The sequence below is a fragment of the Molothrus aeneus genome, chromosome 2 (genome assembly GCF_037042795.1).
Source record: "Molothrus aeneus isolate 106 chromosome 2, BPBGC_Maene_1.0, whole genome shotgun sequence".
Taxonomy (NCBI): domain Eukaryota; kingdom Metazoa; phylum Chordata; class Aves; order Passeriformes; family Icteridae; genus Molothrus; species Molothrus aeneus.
The window spans coordinates 92,371,115-92,390,646 of record NC_089647.1 but is presented as its reverse complement, the minus strand read 5'-3'; the positions used below and the strand labels follow the sequence as shown (position 1 = coordinate 92,390,646).

At 42.8% G+C, this 19,532-nt stretch overlaps 1 protein-coding gene across 1 annotated transcript in view; it reads right to left on the bottom strand.

The window, feature by feature from the left end:
• Positions 1–19,532, bottom strand: part of CARS2 (cysteinyl-tRNA synthetase 2, mitochondrial) — a 35,216-nt gene that overhangs the window by 7,625 nt on the left and 8,059 nt on the right. The window contains exons 5-12 of the mRNA XM_066545322.1: positions 19,200–19,305; positions 18,407–18,490; positions 15,835–15,964; positions 13,447–13,580; positions 10,420–10,487; positions 7,705–7,771; positions 2,990–3,128; positions 914–1,037 (exon numbers count right to left, since the gene is read on the bottom strand). Of these exons, the coding sequence (XP_066401419.1) occupies positions 914–1,037; positions 2,990–3,128; positions 7,705–7,771; positions 10,420–10,487; positions 13,447–13,580; positions 15,835–15,964; positions 18,407–18,490; positions 19,200–19,305 (852 nt within the window). The remainder of the gene's footprint in view (positions 1–913; positions 1,038–2,989; positions 3,129–7,704; positions 7,772–10,419; positions 10,488–13,446; positions 13,581–15,834; positions 15,965–18,406; positions 18,491–19,199; positions 19,306–19,532) is intronic.

The window sequence follows — 19,532 nt, the reverse complement described above, 5'->3', positions numbered from 1 at the left end:
GGTCAGGGATTCACTCAGATTGTAAAGATCATTTGTAATGATAAGGCTAAGGCTAATCTGTAAAGATTTGCTTATTTGTAAAGATAAGGCTAAAGACAAAATTGAAAGCCAATGCCAAAACCAGACCAGAGTGAGGCAAGATTTCTAAACCAACAGGTTAATTCTCTCTTAAAACCAGTTATTATCACGTACATAACATTTCTTTCACTGCACAAACATGGTGAACATGATGACACCAGTACTCAAGGAGCACAGCAACAAGGCTGAGGTGCTCGCCTTGAGTGATAAAGGGAGCTGTGGGTAAATGGAGAACCCAGAAGTGCTTCAGACTGTGTTTATTGCTCAGATCTTGTCCTTACCAGATTCTTTGAGTCAGTATGAGAGATCTTAACAGGGTCTTAACTTGCCAAAAGCCATCTGAAGACAGACTCGTGCTGATGCCAGTTACAGAAGACAGCAGAAGCCACTCAGTCCCCAGCACTGAACTCACCACCAAGACTGTCCAGTGCACCTGGGGCTGCTGGCCAAAGCTCCTGCAGCAACCACCCCACACCCTTCCCAGTTTAGCTTAATTTCTGTGCATGGGTATTAAGCAAAGAAGCAGTGTAAGAACAGAGAATCAGCACTAAAATTAGCAGCAGGTCACAACAGCCTCAGGACTTCCAAAAGCCTTAGGTATAAGCAATACAGGGTAGCAGGAAAGAAACATCCTCTGGACACAACAGAGCACAAAACAATAGCCATGCACAATTCCTGTGATAGGGTCAGGACAAATGGGCTCCATTAAGGTCAAAAATTTATGGAGCTTTGTTTCTGCTGGTTTCTTATGTGAACAATAAACTAATCTGTCTGCATTAGGCAGTAGGAGAGTGGACAGCTGTCATTTTCTGATCTCTGTATCCTAATGGGTTACCTTAGTAACAGCCTTAAGCTGTCTGTTGCCATGGTGAATGAGGTCCATAATTGCTGCAACAGCCCTGGAGGTGTCAAAGTCATCTGCAAACGCAGCCTTCACGGTTACTTTTGTGTTGGCTAGCCTTCAAGAAGAAAAGGTAACATTTAAGATAAGACAAACAAGATGCCAGCAGTATTCATCAGCCATTCAGCCAGAGGGAGTCACTGAAAGGACACTGCCATCTCCTTCCCAGCTGTCCTGTGATGGGCAGTGCTGCACTCATCAGGGAGAATACATCTTTCTGTTGTGAAGGGAAAAATTTGATGCATGTCAAAATCCTAATGTTACAGCCATTCAATAAATATACATGGCTAATCAGAGGGGCCAACAACAACAGAGCAAAGTTTGCCTTAAATCATTTAAAAACAGATGGAAAATGAGACTGATATTAAGCATATCAAAGATCTTACTGAGTTCTGTTTTTTTTTTTTCCAGCAGTCCATTAATCATGCTAACAGCATGCTTCTCTTCCAAAGACACATCACAGGCAGCTCTCCAGTGCCTGGCAAGGAAGCTGTCCTGGGGCTGTCCAGGAATCCTGCTGGCAGGATCCAACTCAGAACCAAGCACTGCCTCCTCATTTCCCAGGAGAGCCCAACCCCAGTCCCAAGGGATTGCACTCACCATGGCCCAGATGGAAGGGTCCAGTGGGACCATTTGTGTAACAGTGCCAAAAGCCAGTGGGCAACCAGCACTGATCAGCACAGAACCAGCAGCTGCAGCCACTTGGAGAGGGAGATGAGAGAGCAGCAGGGATAAATGGGGAGCCACAAACAGCTGCTGGCAGAGTGCTCCCACACACAGCCAGGTGAACCAGAGCTTGACAGCACTGCCCCAAGGATGCCATTTCCCAAAACAGTGCAAGGAACAGGGGAACCTCAAGCTGTCCTAGCATCTCTGGGGCTCTCCTGGGCCTTATTTTACCTGTTTTTGTACTTTTTTGCCTGGAATGCCTACCTCCCCTCAGATACTGGATGACTGCTGCTCTAATTCATTCTTCCTAACACTTTTCCCTGCAACCTTACCCCTCTCCACTGAGTATCTAACACTTCTCTAATTATGAGCTTTGTTTCATTTTGGTTGTTTTTACACCTAGGAATACACAAGTTGTGCCCTCCCACACATCCCCTACTGATTATCCATTTCAAGTTCCTCACACCTCTCAGCTTTATCTTGCACCAACAGATCTCCTGCAGCCTCCTGCCGAAGGATTTGCTTTTGCCAAATACCACAGCTAATTAATGCAACTCCACTTTCCTGTAATGTGCTCCGATGCCCCTTGCAACCCTCAGTCAGTGCAGGCACAAGCTTCCCCAACAGCGAGGTGCCTGAGCCACAAGAAGCTGCCTCTCACCTCCACAGCACAGGCTGTCTCCCCTCTGACTGTGCAGCCCAGGGCTGCCTGCACTAACCTTGCTTCAGGGCACTCAGTGCCCTCCTACCCTGACTCTGTGATCTGCTCTCAGCTTTGCACACAGCACATCTCAGTCCTGAAGATAATCTGGTTTTCATAATGGACTCCCAAGGATTCTCCTCAGCATTGTCAAGGTCACAACAATTGGAATTGCTTCCTGCCCTGTGACATCCCTGCCCATGGCCAATCTCTTAGTAGCCCCTCTGCAGTACACCACAGTGCCAGCCAGCCTGATTACAAATCCAGGTGCCCAAGGTGTGTCACTCTCCATTCATCCTCTTTCTTCTCCAGTCACCACAGCCCAGCTCTGCTTACAACTGGGGAGCCTCACAACCGCCACAGCTTTGCCTCCTCCATCACCCACGAGGGGCAAAGACTGTGTGAGGACAGGCACACCAGAAAAGTAACACAGATCTCAAAACCACAGTGAATTGAGGATAGCAGACTAAGAGCAAAAACAGCTGGCTAGAAAGAGAATTTTTTAAAAACCTGCCTTTGTTTTTGGGCTGGGAGGGAGGACTGCTGCTTAGTCCTTCTTGTCCTGCTTCTTAAACAGGAGTCTGTCAGCCAACTACTGCTCACATAATCACAATCTTTTAAGATACAGGAAGTGCACTTACCTTTCCCACAATATGTCTTCTCTAACAGGGTCACACATCAGCTGTCCTTTTATATAAGCATTTGCATCTCTAATAAATGAGGAGATTGCCTGAAGAAGGTTCTTTGCATCTTCCATGCTCTCCTCACTAAATTCTACTGCTAAGAAAAAAGGAATCAAGGCATTACGATGGAGAGAATGTTGTCTGTCATACATAGGAACAGTATTTGGAGACAAAGGAGAAGTTTGTTACTATTTGCATAGCAAACTTCTTACAATTAATTGCACATTTAATTAAAAGCTCCATTCTTCATGCACACCAGGAGGATTAAATCAATATAAAAGACAATCACTACATATGACAAAGTATAACCTACTGGAACACTTATCAAACTGATTCAAAAAGTTGAATCTGGAAGTTTACTGAAGCAATCACTCTTTAACTTGAATTTTTTTCCATTTTTGAATTTCTCTGCAAAATTATCAATTCAAAGCAGCAGGATTTAATATACTTCTAAGTGTTCTAGTAATGGCAACATGTATCTCTAATTTTGTGCCAATTCTAGTTTAGGTAGGCACAATCTGTATTTGGAGATGTCCAAAGAAGCCTAACCCTCACTAGCAACTCTGCTTAAAGGGCTGCTTCACCAGCATCTAAAATCTAGATGAACCCAAAATTTGTGGTCTAGCTCCTGAACAATTCCCTCACAACATCAAAGCTGAACTGACCACACCACTTTGAGAAAGCTATTTTTAGAGAAAATACAAATTGCTTAAATTCACAAGGGCGTGTCTAGGATGGGATTCATCACACTCACACATATCAAAGCCTCTTATGGCCACTGAAAAGAAAGATAAAACCTCAAGGTAAATGATTCCTTGCATCCACAGCTGAGCTCCACTTTGCAATGAGATGTGCCATACAGGAACCCTAGAGAGCTTCTCTTCCAGCAGCCACAGTAACATCAGCCCTACCACTAACAAGGCATCCATGCACACAGACATCCCCACTGCATTCAGGGAGACCCTACCCTGGCAGGCAATTCCACCTTGGGAGCTTCCAGAGTCCACTCCTGCTGGCAGGAGTTCAGCAGGCTCCCCTGGCCTTGCCAGCACCCTGTGAAGTGCAGGGGTGCCAGACAAGCTCACTGTCACTTTTACTGGGAATTGCTATCAGTGACAGGCTTTTTTTTTATTTGTACAGGAATGTGCAATTTTCTGTAGAAAAGCTTTTGGACCCCACATAAAAGAGCTCACCTGACCTCCATGGAAGTTGTGTCCTTAGGACAGGCCTAAGTTTGAGTGCATTCCTTCCCCCATTCCTTCCCCCACACCAGAGCCATCCATGGCCAGAGCAGCATTGCTTCACTGCTGCACTCCTGATCTCAGCAATAAGGTACATCCAAACTACAGCTGCCAGCATACTCCTGGTATCATCAGCACTGAGCATCACCCATAGCTTCCACAGAAATCTCACCTCTGGTCCTGCCCATGGTGCATCCAACTGCTTTGTAGAATTACCCAGTGCTGCCTAGACAGACTCTTTAGAACAAACAGTTCTACCAAGAGGACAGATGTAAGAGGGAAAAAGCAGCCAGATGTGAGACCCAATCTCATTTCCATTAGCCTAAATCCCAAGGAAGCCTAACTGTTTAAACAGACTTTATACAGGATTTACCCCAGTGTAACAAAAGTGTAAGTCTGGAGCTGTATTTGTCAGATTTTTCACTTGTGTGTAATTAAAAATCTGCATTACTGCTTCATTAAATCAAGTCTTACTCAGTTTTCAAAAAGATCAGTGTATATACCTCTACAACACAGTGAGACAGTGAGAATGATCATTTATATACACTAGCATTACTCAACTGATTAACCTGGTTACAAGAATTCTGCAAGGAATATTTGATAAAAGTTTATCCTGATGAAACCTACTTTAGTTCATTCTTCATCCCTAGTTCAGGGCATACTCCTAAATCACTGCCTGCAGGCACTGCAAACCCACAGCACAGCACTGGTCCTATAAACCATTGTGCTCCCCACTCCTTCCCTCCTTTGTCACTGATAATCCCCACTGCCCCCAGAGCTCAGCTGCACCCAGAGCAGCTCTGCCCCACCACCAGAGAGGCAGAAAATGAAGCAGAGGAACCTCATACAAAAATACATTATGGATGATAAAAGTCTCTTCTCTCTAACTTTTCTCCTCTTCCCCACAAGCAAGGCATGCAGCTTTATCCTCCCTCTGACAATGATCATCACAGGAAGGGACTCCACACCCATGAAACACGTGCACCTCCTTGCACACACCCCTTTCAACCCTTGCCCCTCCAAGGCTAGGGAAGTTGGGACTCACATTTGTCTCTATTTGTGCCTGTTAGCACACACAGAGACAGGGGGGTAGCCCAGACAATAAAAAAGGCCCATTCCAAGCCAAAGAAAACACAGTATCAAGCATGAGCCATTCCCAGCTGTCAGCAGCTGCCCTCATCCACATGCCTACAAAGATCTTTTTTACAGATTCAATCCAATGTTTGTGGTACCACCTGACCCCCAAACCTGGATTTTATGAAAGGCTTTCTTTGGCAGGTAGGAGTGGTAGGAGCCATTACCCATGGGTCTAGGCTATAAAAACCTTTTAAGAAACAAGAAGGTGCCTGGGATCTCACCTCTAATAAAAATATGAGCAGACAGCAAGATGAGGAGTGCAGTAAAGTTATGTTTAGACCAAAGTGAATATTGACAGCAGGGACACAAGCTGACAGGCAGCACAGTGAATACCTGGCTCAGCAGAGACCAACTCTGGCTCTTTATGGGAAACTAATAATGCACATGGCCTTGTAAGGTGGAGGTGGGAAGTGCAGACTTTTGAGCAACCCTTACCTGCCAACTGGCTTATACTCTGATATGACACCACCATATCCTTTCATCAAAGCCACCCACATCCAGACAGGTAGCACTCTTTTTCTGCCTCAGGGGAGTGTTTATCCTAGAAGTAATGCAAAAACCACAGGCTCAAAGGCAGCCAGCTGACAGGGAGTGAAGAAAGCCTGCAGGCACCTCTCCATTACAGGGCTCCAGTGCCATTCCTTATCCTGAGGCAAGGTTAGAAACTACCAGACACTTAGCACTTGCTCACATGACAAACATGTATACATGATAGTAGTAGCAGGTGTTAGTCTTTCCTCTTGTTTTAAACACACATTTACTCACGACTCCCAAGTGCCCCCAGCCAGGGAGACACCTAAGTGTACACAAGGTATTTCATCTCCTAAAAGAAACAATCAGCCAAGTTGCCACTGCCCTGCAGCATCACCCCAAAACAGCCAAGCATGCCACCAATCCACTGCATGCCTCAACAGGATGCTGCTCTGCAGCAGATCTTCAATTGGATGCACCCCTCTCTTTCTGTGACAGTTTCAGGGGAGTTAATAACCACCTCTCTCTTTACTATCCCATGCTTTGAAATACTGCAATTACTCAGTTCCTGATGCCTTCAACTGCCCTAGAAGAGGGAGGATCCACCAGCAAGATCACATGGGTGGCTCCTGCAAGGCAGTTAGCAGTATGAACAAGCAGAAAGACTTCTCAGTCCAATGACTGCACGACTACAAAGACTGGCAGCACACTGCACAATGGCAGGCACGAGCAGTGCCCCAGAGCCTTGGCCATGCCAGCTCTCACAGTCACACTGCTACAGGTGCTTTATCCAAGGCCCACTGGAACACCACAGCAGCTGCAGCCCCATGCTCCACCATTCCCTTGCCATGCCAGGACAGCCAATAAGCCAGGTGACCCAGCAATGGTTAAGGAGCTACCATCTGCTTTTGGCAGGTCCCAATAACCTGGTAGGAACACAGACATACAAAAACCTCTTCCAGCTCAAAGTAGCATCTACCTGCTGGAAACACTATGGGGTACCCAGGGAAGCTGACAAAATCTCCCCATCAGCAGAGAGATGATCTGCCAGACTAAGGTGTTCATTAGGTTATCATGCGCTGGTCTAAGCCAGCTGCACTGCACAGAACTGCCTGAACACTCAGGAACTCCACAGGACAAAAATGGTAACACAGCAGGGAGATAAAAAATTATTAGCCAGCTCTCATCATACCCTCTACAGGAATATAAGCCACAGCTCCATCTAGATACATCTCCAAAAACAGCTGATCGTGACTGCAATACAAGTAACTACAACAGACACAAATCAGAGACAGAGGGAATTCATTAATTAAAAGTGCAATTAACTACGAGTCACAACTAACTGCAGCTCAAGAAGGTATTTAAATGAATGGTTATGTACTGTGCTCAGTAAAGACAATTTTCTAAATGTGAGTCAAAGAGCAGCCCCACAGAGCACCACCAAACCCTTTCCACCCACTGCATTTGGGAACCGCAGGGACCCGCACGGGGAGCTCGCTCCAGAGCCGGGAAAGGCTGGGAAAGGCATGGGGAAATCTGGGAAAGGCGTGGGGAAAACTGGGAAAGGCGTGGGGAAAACTGGGAAAGGCGTGGGGAAATCTGGGAAAGGCGTGGGGAAATCTGGGAAAGGCGTGGGGAAAACTGGGAAAGGCGTGGGGAAAACTGGGAAAGGCGTGGGGAAATCTGGGAAAGGCGTGGGGAAAACTGGGAAAGGCGTGGGGAAAACTGGGAAAGGCGTGGGGAAAACTGGGAAAGGCGTGGGGAAAACTGGGAAAGGTGTGGGGAAAGCCATGCACAGCTCAGCAGGAAGGGGCTGCTCCTTACCTGAGCTGTATCTGCCACGCAAACAAAACATTCTGAATTGATCTGACGAACATCTCTTCAGGAAATCCTAAACTCCATGCACAAAAGGACAGCTTTAGTATGATATCAGTTTCTTCAGGAGCTCTTCCACCCCTTGGCTTTTCAAACTAACATGAAAAATAATGCATCTTTGCAATTTAAGACAGGCATAAAATCTTTAAACTCTAACACTGCTTTAAAACCTAAACTAAATAAAATTCAATTCCATGTAAGACAGATGTGCATACATATATACAAGATATAAATACACACACAATGTCCAATATAAGATAGTGAAAATTACTTTGCAAGTACAATCAAACATACACTTTAAAAACACCTTTGCAAAGAAAACCCAAAATGAAATTATCAGACTAAGATTGGGATACAATCTTACACAGAGGAAAGCTCCTGAGTTTTGCAAACTTTACAAAAAAAAAAAAAAAAAAAGATTTCTTGAAAAAGAAAATAAGTGTGCTTTTTCTGCAGGACTAGAATATGAAGAAACACAGAGAGTGAACAAAGATAAATCCCAGCACTATAAAAAGAGTTATCTGTGTTAATTATGAAGCCTAATAAACTCCACTCAAATATTAATCTAGCTTTACAAATAATTTACTCCAGTAAACAGTAAACTACTAGTATTATTACTAGTACAATTAACATATATTAACAGTATAATGAACTATTTAAATGTTTGGAAGGTACACTAATAAAACATTCAATCACTTCCAACCTTGCTCTCAGCAAGGCTGGACACTGTGGTAGATTGACTCTGACTATTGCACTTCTGCTTTTTTTTTTTTTAATTTGCAAACCGGTGAGGATCATTGAAGCACCACAAAAATCAAAAATAGTAAGAAGACAGTACAAGTGAGAAAATATGGAAAGTGTTATTTGCTTAAACCTCACATTTTGAAATAGTCTTCTGATACAAGACCAAACCAGCCTGAACAGTGGAAAAGCATCAGCAATGTGCTGTCTCTCAAGTGAAAATAGAAATAATTGAGGCAATCACAATCAAGAAACAGTGGTACTGATTGTTTTGGTGGGTGTTTGTTTGTTGTGGGTTTTTAAAATAAACTGGATATAAATGAGTACCCCATATGCCCAGCAGCTTTACACTAATATACAGAGGTAGAACAATATGAGTACAGTACAGAAATAAATTCAAATTTGGTAAAGGACCATCCAAACTAGAAAAAACAATTCTGAATTTCCTTTAAAACAGAGAACAGATGAAGAATCACCACTCTTTGAAAGCAGCTTGCTTGGCCCTGTGTTATCACAATCTCTTTGATTTTCAGGGTCAGAATTAAATTTTTTAAATTAATTAATTTTAAATTAATTTATTTTTTAAATTAGCTATGAAAAAAAGGAAATAAAAAACTGGAGTAGGATACAAGGGGAGGGAAACAGGGCAGCTGGATGCAGAGAATGCTGGGCTGCTGTGCCCAGGTGACAGCCTGGGATGCAGATGGCAACTGGCTGGACCAAGGGAAGATCCTGGACAGAGCTGCCCTCTTTGGGCACAGGCATAAAACCTTCCATGTAGGGCTTAACTTTCAAGGTGTAAGGCAGCTGCACAGGAAAAAATCGTTTCACTGGATTGAAAACCACTTCTCAGGAAAGATTAATACTTGTTACCCATGTGTAAGGGCAGACATGAAAAGCAGGGACCTACAAGGAAAGAGAGACAGGCCAGAAACACTTGTTTCCTCAACACAAGCTGTGCCATCATGGGGGACATGGAGAGGAACATTTTTATATGCTGCTTTTAACTCCATGCACTGAATTTGTGGTCATTTCTCCACCCTGTCCTCAACATCTGCTGAGACATGAGATTTCTGTAAAAATTGTGAGCTCCAGGAAAACAGGGCTTAACTGTCCCCAGACAGCATCAGAAGACTTAGGAATAAAGCAGCTAATATTGAACTTCATTTTAAAGGGATTTTAATTAATTTTTCCAAGAGGGCAAAGGGGAACACATATGCCAAAGCAGTTTCCCAAGCTTTGTCTAAAGGAAGGAAATCACCCTATGCCAGCAGTAGGCATCAGCCATCCTGGGAGCCACCCCAGCACAGCTGGAGCACACACAGCTGGCAGAGAAACCCTGCTCTGGGCCACACCAAAGACCTGGGGACACAGTGAAATATCACACAGTCATGTGGCTCGTGGGTATCAAAAGGCAAAGCTTCTGTGCCTCAGCAAGGTCACCATATAAAGGGCAATGGGAAAGACTGCTGCAACAGTGTGGTTCAGGATCCCCAGCAACTTCCTGACAAAACAATGACACTATGTCCCATTTCACCTAAAGAAGGACTAAGAAAAACATCCATTCTTTTCTGTGTCCATGCTTTTTCAAAGCATTATTAAGGATAGACTGATGAGAACCATCACTACAGAACAGAATCATTCAAGTTGGAAAAGACCCCTGAGACTGTCAAGTCCAGCCACATATGTACAGTGCAGGATTCTGGTACTGGGCACAAACACTCTCAGCTCAGCAAGATCCATTGCTATAAGCAAACCATGAATCTGAACAGGTATCTCCAGATCCACATAAACAGATACATCAGTACTAGAGAAACACTGCAGCACAAGCCCACACTCCAAAGCTTTCTCAAAAGAGGGCTGTGATTAATATTTACATATTACAAACCTACAAAATTGCTTCAATTCAAACAAAGAAATTACCTTAATTGTTATGTAGTTTTTTAATGACTTTGACATTTTTTCTTCACTTCCTTTAACATGCAAGTGCCCTATAGTAAAAAAAAAAACCTGAATTAATCAGGATAAACAAGCGTGCTTCTGAATAGGGAGCAAATGAGAAAGACTGCATTGAGACACTGGAAATGTTGGAGGCAGCATATGCTATGATGGATACATGCCAAACATTTCAATGTAATAGGGAACACGTTTCAAAAGCTTTGCCTACAGTCCTGCACATGTCTCCATTCTCAAAACTTCCACTGGGTGAATTTTAAAACACAGTCATTTAAAACATTAAAAAAAAAAACAACCACCCACCACCACCATGAGTCCCCCTGCTCAGAATTGACAATAAACTGATAAAAACAAGCAAGGAAATAGTTTCAGGCTTCACAAGTACTTTATCTGTTACTCTTGATTTTTCAGAAGTATTTTAAGAAATATTTTCCAGTGATCTAGCATTAAAAAATCCTTAAAAGTTCATCTTCTGTACTTATTACTCGCTGATGGCTGTTAACATTATTTTTTTACCCCAAAGTTTTAAAGCACTGGTTCAAAATATCTTAAATGCAAAATGAATTTTCTACAGATTCTCAACTTCTCCAGACTTGTGAGACTGAGAAAAAGCAGGGTGAGGGAGTGATGCAGCTACAATATCTAATTTGAATTAGTTTGTTTTGAAGTGTGACCTCTGAGCACTGCTAGAACATTGAAGAGTCACACAGATCACTGCTTTGCAGGGCTGAAGCACAGGAAAAAGGTAGTAACACTGCATTTAAAAGAGTATGTAGAGCTTGGCTTTAGGACTGAAAGCTCTGTCGAAGAAAGACAGGAGAAGTATAGCCTGAGGCTGCCTGCTTAGAGGTCTCATCCATGTGAGCCATGGCAGCATCACTGCTGGAAAACACCAATTATTCACAGCACCAGAGAGATGGCAAACATGCTGCCACTGAAAGACTACTCAGCATAATTTCAGAAATGTTATTAAAAGCCTTAAGAGACTTCTTCTAATGAAAGAGTAATTCTGTAAGTTACCAACCACCCACAACTAACATGAGATTTTAGGCACTTCTGTGACCTGCAGCATCTAGCACTTATTCATACTTTGAGGCAGATTTTTAAGCATAAGTTTCTCTTGCTCTGTAATACCCTACCAGTACTGCATTCTTTCACATTTGGCAGCCCAGGGCTACCAGTGCCTCAGAGTGCAAGGACAACATATGATCATGCTCCTGCTTTTATGAGTGGTGACAGAAGTGGCATTTCTTGCTCAGCAACCCATGCAGCTGTCTGCATTTTGTGCTACTTGCTACACAGAGCTGTTTTGCAGCCTTGCCTGAAACCCTCTTGCTTCCACAAGTAGATAAAATCCCCATTACACTCATCTGGATATGAAAACAACAAGCTCAGGCCTGATAACTGGACCTGAAAAGCTCATTGTTTCACTCCTCAGCTATTTCTGATAATGATGCAAAGCAACAGGAACTCATCATGTGAAGTCCTATCCTGACCTACTCAAAATTTCATTTTGTACAACATACTCTATGGAGAGTAGGAATGAATCAAAAAATCCATGGGTGCAGAACCAGTTAGAGCAGCTACCCATGACAAAAAACCTTGCTTTCACTGTCTGTCCTGTCTGCCAGCAGGTGAGGCCACTTTCACCAGTGCATCATTAAACCTGGGACACTCAATAAGCATATTCAGGCTGTCAGACACAACTGGACACCTGCAGCTCTTGGGACTCAAGTAAAACCCACAGCCAAAATTCTCCTGGGAGAAGGGGAAGAGCCTGGCTAAGATTACTTTCTCTCTTTTGCAAAGGTGCCTAAATACTGACTTAATTAACTTCAGGCAAACAAGTTTAAAATAGTTGGACTGTGTTTTCCTAAAAATGTACCAGTACCATCTGAATTTTAATTAATATTCCTCTTCCAAGAGTTTCAGTACTTAGAATGATTTCATTCAAGAACACAAAATACAAGGATTTTCATACTTAGGTTTGGCGCTCTTCCCAGAGTACAAGTAGTCTAAAAATAAAGTCCTTATAAGATTTATCCCCAGTGCAGGGATTTTCTTCCTCTAATGGGGACTGCTCCTCCAATTCTGAGCTGCTAAAATTCTGAAGTCTGTTAGCAGAATAAATTGTTTCTGAAGCTGATTCATTTGCCCTAAATAATTCACACCATGATCCTCCAGCAACTCTTTCTGACTTAATGAATGTAATCTGTCAGCTCCTAGAGAACTTCAGTGTAAAAATTGCCCTTGGAATTAAGTTCTCCTTATTTTTTTTTAATTGACTCTTCTTTATTTAGCTGGTATCAAAAAATACTTCCCCTACAGATTCAGTTCCAAGTTTGAAAAGCCAGATTCACTGGTTTGTCAACAGAAGGCTCCCCTTGGCAGTAACCAGTGCATCTCAGTGGAAGTGCAGTGGATTCCACAGCACCTTGGGAACAAAGCACACCCTGGAGGATGTACCAGCCTCTGGACAATTGCTATTGATTTACAACAGGCTCTACACTGGGAACTGAAACTAGAATTCAATATTCATCCCGTACAGTACAAATATATAAAAATGAAAGCTCATGTAATTCCCAGAGTGCACCACAGGCTTAACTCTGCCACTCTTCTATTCACAGAACCAGCTTCAAGAGTTCATAGAGACATCCTGCCCAAAATACTAATCAGCAAAAGAGAGGCTGCAGACTTGAATCTGACTTTCTGTTGACTTCAGCTGTCCATCCAGAACCAGCACGACAGCAACAGGAAGAACAAATGCCAAGGCTTCCATCAATGGGAACAGCACTGGAGCCATCAGTGACGTAGTTCAAAGCACTGTACAGCACAAACTTCACTGAATGAAGCTCCTTTATGCAGAAGGAGCAAGGAGCAGTTCTACACAATGCCAGGCAGTGTAATGTGTTCTCACAGCATGAAATGCCAAACTTAAAAATCCCAAACTATTGTATTTGCACAGGCCTCTCAAGTGATCAATATTTTACTTACCAGAATGCAGAAAGTAATTCCCCCACTGCTCACACTGATGATACACCTCACACTGTGCAATTTCATTTTCATGATGAGGAAATGCAAGATCTATTCCCCCAGTATGGATGTCCAGCTGCTTTCCAAACACTGCACTGTAACAATATTTTCCTGATCAGTAAGCAAACACCACAAAAGCTTTTTGTAAAAAGAAATGCAAATAAAAATAAGATGAAACAACATATATTTAAGTGTACAACTTAGTAACTGCAGTTTTAAAACAAGATTTTACACATACCTTGGATACCAAAACTGCAGCAGAACTTGTACAGACAGGACCCATATATGTTCACAATTACTTCTCCTTACTAGAAGCAATTCCTTAAAGGACAGCAAGTAGGATGTCTCCTTTCCTTGTTCTGCTACAGTTTCATCATCAGACAGGTGCCTTTATGTGCAAACCTAACAAGTTACATCTATAAATTTGGTATTACTCTTCCTTATCTTGTACCTTTTCTGTAAGAATTCAAACAATAGTGTGCGCAGTCAGGTCAAGCTGGGCAGGTTAGCAACTTTATTTTGCCTGTTAAACAAAGTTTACACTTACAGCCTCACAGGGATGTGAGTCAACCTTAATTGCTCAGAAACCAGGAGTGCTCAAGCAGGAAAGATGCAAGGCCCACAGACAAACACACAGGCCTCCCATATGTCACCTTAACAAGGTGATCCTGGTAGCTGACTAAACATTAATACTTTGGTCCTTTTTTGAGACAAAACACGCTGCTAACACTGTGCCACATGATGGCTTTGCAGAAGCTGTTGGGGCACAGGAGGAAAAGACAAGGAGGAGAAGAGACAAGGAAGAAAGAGCAGCTGTCACCATTTCCCAAGTTCATCCTTCTCTGCTCCTGCCTGCTTCAAAACCAGCTAAAGCACAAATCTTCCCAGGACTGACCCTCACCTCCCCTTGTGCCACCTTGTACAGAGGAGCAATTCCTGTTTCCTCCAGCAAAACCATTAAGAGCTGGAGAGAGGTGACAGATGGATCTGCCAAATGCACAGGGACAGGAGGAGCCACTCACCTACCACAAGGGAAAATGAGAAGAGAATGACAGACCTGAGGGGATCAAAGCAGGGGATTCCCTCCTCCAGGGCTGCTCTAGAGACCAGAGACTCCTCATTCACAGACTTATCAAAATTAATTCACCTAACATAGTTAAAGTGCTTTGAGATATTTGGCAAAACAGACAACTAAGTACTGCTTAAAAATGGGCCTTCAGCAGCTGACTGGGACAACAAATTGTTTTAGGTCACTTACCGAAGTAAGCTCTCCATTTTTCACAGTCCAAGATTACTACAATCATGCTCTCCATGGGTCTTTTATTTATATGGCAAGAGCCTCATCCAGCCTCAGCAAAATACATTTTTAGAGAAAGAAATGCAGACTATAAACAGCACTGCATTAGCAGACAAGCCATGTTGTAACTGGCATTTCTTATCTGTGCACTTCTGTCAGAGGTTGTACATCAAACACAGCATGATTTTGTGCACTTTGATTGCTTTAAGAGCTGCCTCACTATGCTGAAACTACTTACAGACAGAAAATCACCCTTATAAACACTTTTCACAAGCAAGTGGAAAAGACTAACAATCCCAGGTGCACCAGAAAAGCATATAAAAGAAAAACCTAAGGCAGCTGGTTCCATCTTCTTTCAGCTGTAGCTGAAAACTTAAGCTGAACAAGGTCAGATCTAAACTATTTCTTATTAGCTTCCAAAAAAAGATCTGAGACTAATGCAAAACTAAGTACACTATCAATCTTCAAGGAGAGAAGACCTTTTTCTCCTGTGGTGAAAATGAAACTTTAAATTAAGAGCAAATTACATCAAACCAAGTGCCAGCAAAACGCTACTCAGCAAGAATGCTGAATAACACTTTGATTATGAGCATGAACATCCACAGCTGCTGTTAAGATAAGGCCAGCAAGATCTCATAGATCAAGCTGTAATCCCACACCCTGTCCTCCTGACACCTACATCCTGAACTAGGACTGATGGAGACTGCTAGAAGTGGAAGGGAAGTGAATGGAAGAGGTACCATAACTTTCACCACACCTTTGGTTACTCAGCTCAAGTCCACAGAATGCTAATGGGCTGTGTGATCCCGTGTGCCATATTTTAAGCACCAAGTCTGACTCTAGAGAAGGTGCCAAAACATCGAGGCAGCTGTGACAGTAAGGTGAAGCAGAGTTTATCTGGGCCACCTGTGACATCCCAAGTTCTATAAAATGGTCACATTAAAACCAGCGCTACCTACTGTCAGAAAACAATTTCAGTACTGCTGCTACCATCGTACTGCGACTGAAAATGAAAAATAGCATTAGATTTATCAAAATCCAAGAAATCTGACCTTGATATTGTGGAACATTCGATGTGCCATCCAGGTCGTCCTTTTCCCCAGGGAGAATTCCAAGATAGCTCTTGAGGCTTGGCAGCCTTCCACAGGGCAAAATCTTTACCATGTCGTTTGTCAGAATCAGCTGGCAAGAATAAGTGATTTGTTAATGGGATATGTCTCAAAGAAAAAAAATTACCAATGAAAGCAAGAGGAAATGTGTATTTAGTGAACTACTCTGATTTTAATCCCCTTCAATCAACTTCTTTTCACTACAACTTCCCTCTCTTCCCCCTCACACAGGGGAAAATTGAAATATTGGAATATTGGAATATTGAAATAGATTTTGACAAGCTACAAAGATGGATTCAAGATTCCTTAATATATCCTACCCTATCAGTCCTTTTATCCTTCCCTGGTTGCCTTATTTTTCATTCATTTAGTTACATATCAGCCAGTTTCCCCAGGACAAATTGACTGCACTATAGCAGAAAAGGTAATAAAACCAAACCAAACCACACAAACAAACATAAACAAACATAAACCCCCACAATTTTTTCTCTGGGACACAATTACTTTGTGTTTTAGATTTTATAAAACAAAGAAGTGCACAGAGGTAAGAATCAAAACTATTCTTGGACAGTAGCAATTTATCACTACTGTTTTCAGCAATGGGTTTTCTACAAAGGTTTCCTCACAGCTATGTTTGTTCCTTCCTTCACTACATTGCCAAAGATGCAGTCCTTTTTGCTACAATACTGCAGGACTGTTCATATCTGCTGACTCCTAACCTCCAGTCAAACACACAGCAACCCCTGTCAGGAGCCACAGAACAGGGCTCTGGACTCTGGACTTTATTTCTGACAAATACATGGCTTCACTTTTAGAATCATACAACTCAAAATTCCTAAGAACTAAAGATACAGAAATATAACCCTAGTTTTGTCCACTGAATCTTCACCTGGGCTCTTTCACTAGATCCCCAAGTTCTGAGTGACCAGGATCTGCTGACTCCAACCCTCTTCTGCCCTTTTTTGAGTGTACTGCTATAAAAGAGCACACTTCAACATCTCAGTTTTAAGCAAAACAAGTGTCAAAATCTTTAGAAATAAGAATGCACTCAGCTGTGACTAGAGGGGAAGCAGGGTAAAACACATAGTCAGTCACATCTGAGGCTGGAAGGCACATCTGAGGACAGCCTAATCCAACCCCCTGCTCAGAGCAGGAGCAGCTGCAGCAGGCTGCCCAGGATGGTGTCCAGTTAGGCTCTGACTGAGGATGGAGACTCCACAGCCTCTCTGAGCAACATGGTTTGTCTTAACCATCCTCAGGGTAAAAAGGATTTTTCTTGGCTTTAAATAAAGTTTCCCATGTTTCAAGTTGTGATCAGTGCCTCTTGTCCCATCACCAAGCACCACAGAGAAAAGCCTGGCTCCATCTGCTCTACTCCATTGGTATGAGTACACATGGGTAGGATTCCCCTGAGCCTTCTCTTCTCCAGGCTCAGTGGTCCAGCTCTGTCTGCTTTTCCTCACATGAAAGATGCTCCAGTATTTGGAGATGAAAGATGCTCCTCATCATTATTGTGACCCCTTGCTGGCTTTCTCCACTGCTGTTCTGGGGAGCCCAGCACCAGCCCTGCACTCCAGGCAGTCTCACCAGTGCTGAGCAGAGAAGGACCACCTCCACTGAGCTGCTGGCAATGCTCCTCCTCCCTGTGCAGCCCAGGAGGAGCTGGCTCTCTGCACTCAGTAATTACCTCTAAGTAACTGTTGACAAGATGCATTCCCTCTGTGCGCCGTAACGCTGAAACAACTCCAGAGCAGAGCTGTGAGAAGTTCTGGCTGCACCTGAGCATCAGCCCCCAAGGTATTTTCAGTAATTACAAACAGATTTTTTTTTAATGATGAAATACTGTTTACTTTAGTTTGCAAAAGGATGTAGAAGACCTGAATCAAATTCTCTGATGCAGAAACCTGATCAGACCCTTACTACCCTGCTAAACAGAGGTTCAGCAATCCTGCAAAGCAGGAACTGGAGCAAAATCTCCACAGCCCAGGGTACAGGCCTGCTCTAGCACAGCTTATGAAGAGATTGCTCGCCCTCACACAGAGGATGCTTAGCCCAGTGACAAGTAATGAAGGAAGCAATTAATCTGGTTAACTTCAGAGTAGTGCAACTGCCCCAACAAGAACATGGTAGGTGAGGTTTCCCTGTGTTTTCCCTTGAGTACCTCACTGCTGGTTACTGCAACAGCAAGAACACCACCTCAGTGTGAAGTTTCTATGTACCACTGCCAAGTATTTAATTAAAATTGCTTAAGAATCCTAATTGTTCTAAGGTACCAGAACAAAGGTATAGAGGGAAGGACAAAAGGAAGAAGAAAACCCAACTTTCCTCCTGCACTGGCAACAGTGAGTGCCTCAAAAAATAACTATGAAAGCACTGTAATCCTAATTAACCAGAAACTTAGCTATACACAATGGGTTAGAAAACTGTTTCAGACTGTTGAATGAAAGTTTGCACATAGATGCAAAATGCATTCAAACAATGCATTAACACAAACAAGCTCATGCCACGAACTTACCTGCTTCATCTTGGGTATCAGGGTTAATAGCAGTTAACACTCCGTATCTTTTTCCCCAGGAATTAACATCAAAATAAACATTGCCTAATACAAAAGAAATGTTTAGTTGAATAGCAAAGATGGAGCACATTGATGAGAACTTGATAACATTTCACTGAAAGCAAAACAAAGCGCTCTTCCACTCCCATTTGAAATTCTGATTTAGAAATTTAGAAATATGGCAAAAATATGTTCCCATGTTATCCAGTTTTTCAGTAGCTTCTGTGCACATACTCATTCTGCCCAAAGCATAACTTTGAATTCTGGGGATCTCCCAGGCTCTTCCTTGCCCATGCACAACCAGCAATCCCCTCCCCTACTGCAACTCAAGCTACACCTAGTCCAGTTACAATGCACTTGAATTCTTCTACAACCACCAGCTCTGCTAAAAAAAGAAACCCACACATTTTGCTTTGCAGACACATCTTTTACAGCACATAGGAGATACACAGCTCCTCTTCAGAGGTTCCCCCAGCTTTCTTACAGAAACCAGGCCAGGCCTTCCCCAAGGAGTTTAGACAGCAGTTTATTACAGTAAACAATTATAATAAATAATGAGCTACATTTAATTTAGAAATTGAGTAATAGTTGTTCTGCCCACTCATGTCATCACAAACAATTCACTCACACCCTGTTAAGCAACAGAAGGAAAGCCTGGCACAAGGTATCTCATCTGATTCCAAAACAGGATTACTAAGAGCAGTGACTTCCTATTCATGTGCTGAACAAGGAGTTGCCTTGCTCAAAGTCTTACCTTGCGAGGTTGCATAAGCTTGTCCACTGGAAATTATTGTTTTTATAAAGGAAATTATTTGAGGAATATTGTCAGTCACCCTCATATATACTGTAGGAGGAAGGACCTTAAAGAAAGAGTAACATTGCATTAACACACTGCCAATGAGTTCCTTCATTCTAGGAAACAAAATAAAAGAACGTTCTTCTCAATTGTATCTTTAAAAAAAGTTGCAAGTATCATAAAAAATTCATAAGTAGTATTTAAGATAATACACACAGAGGGGTGGCAAAGATAAACCCTGATTTTCCCAGTGGCTCATTCTCTGCCTCTGACAGGGAGACAAGAAGCAAA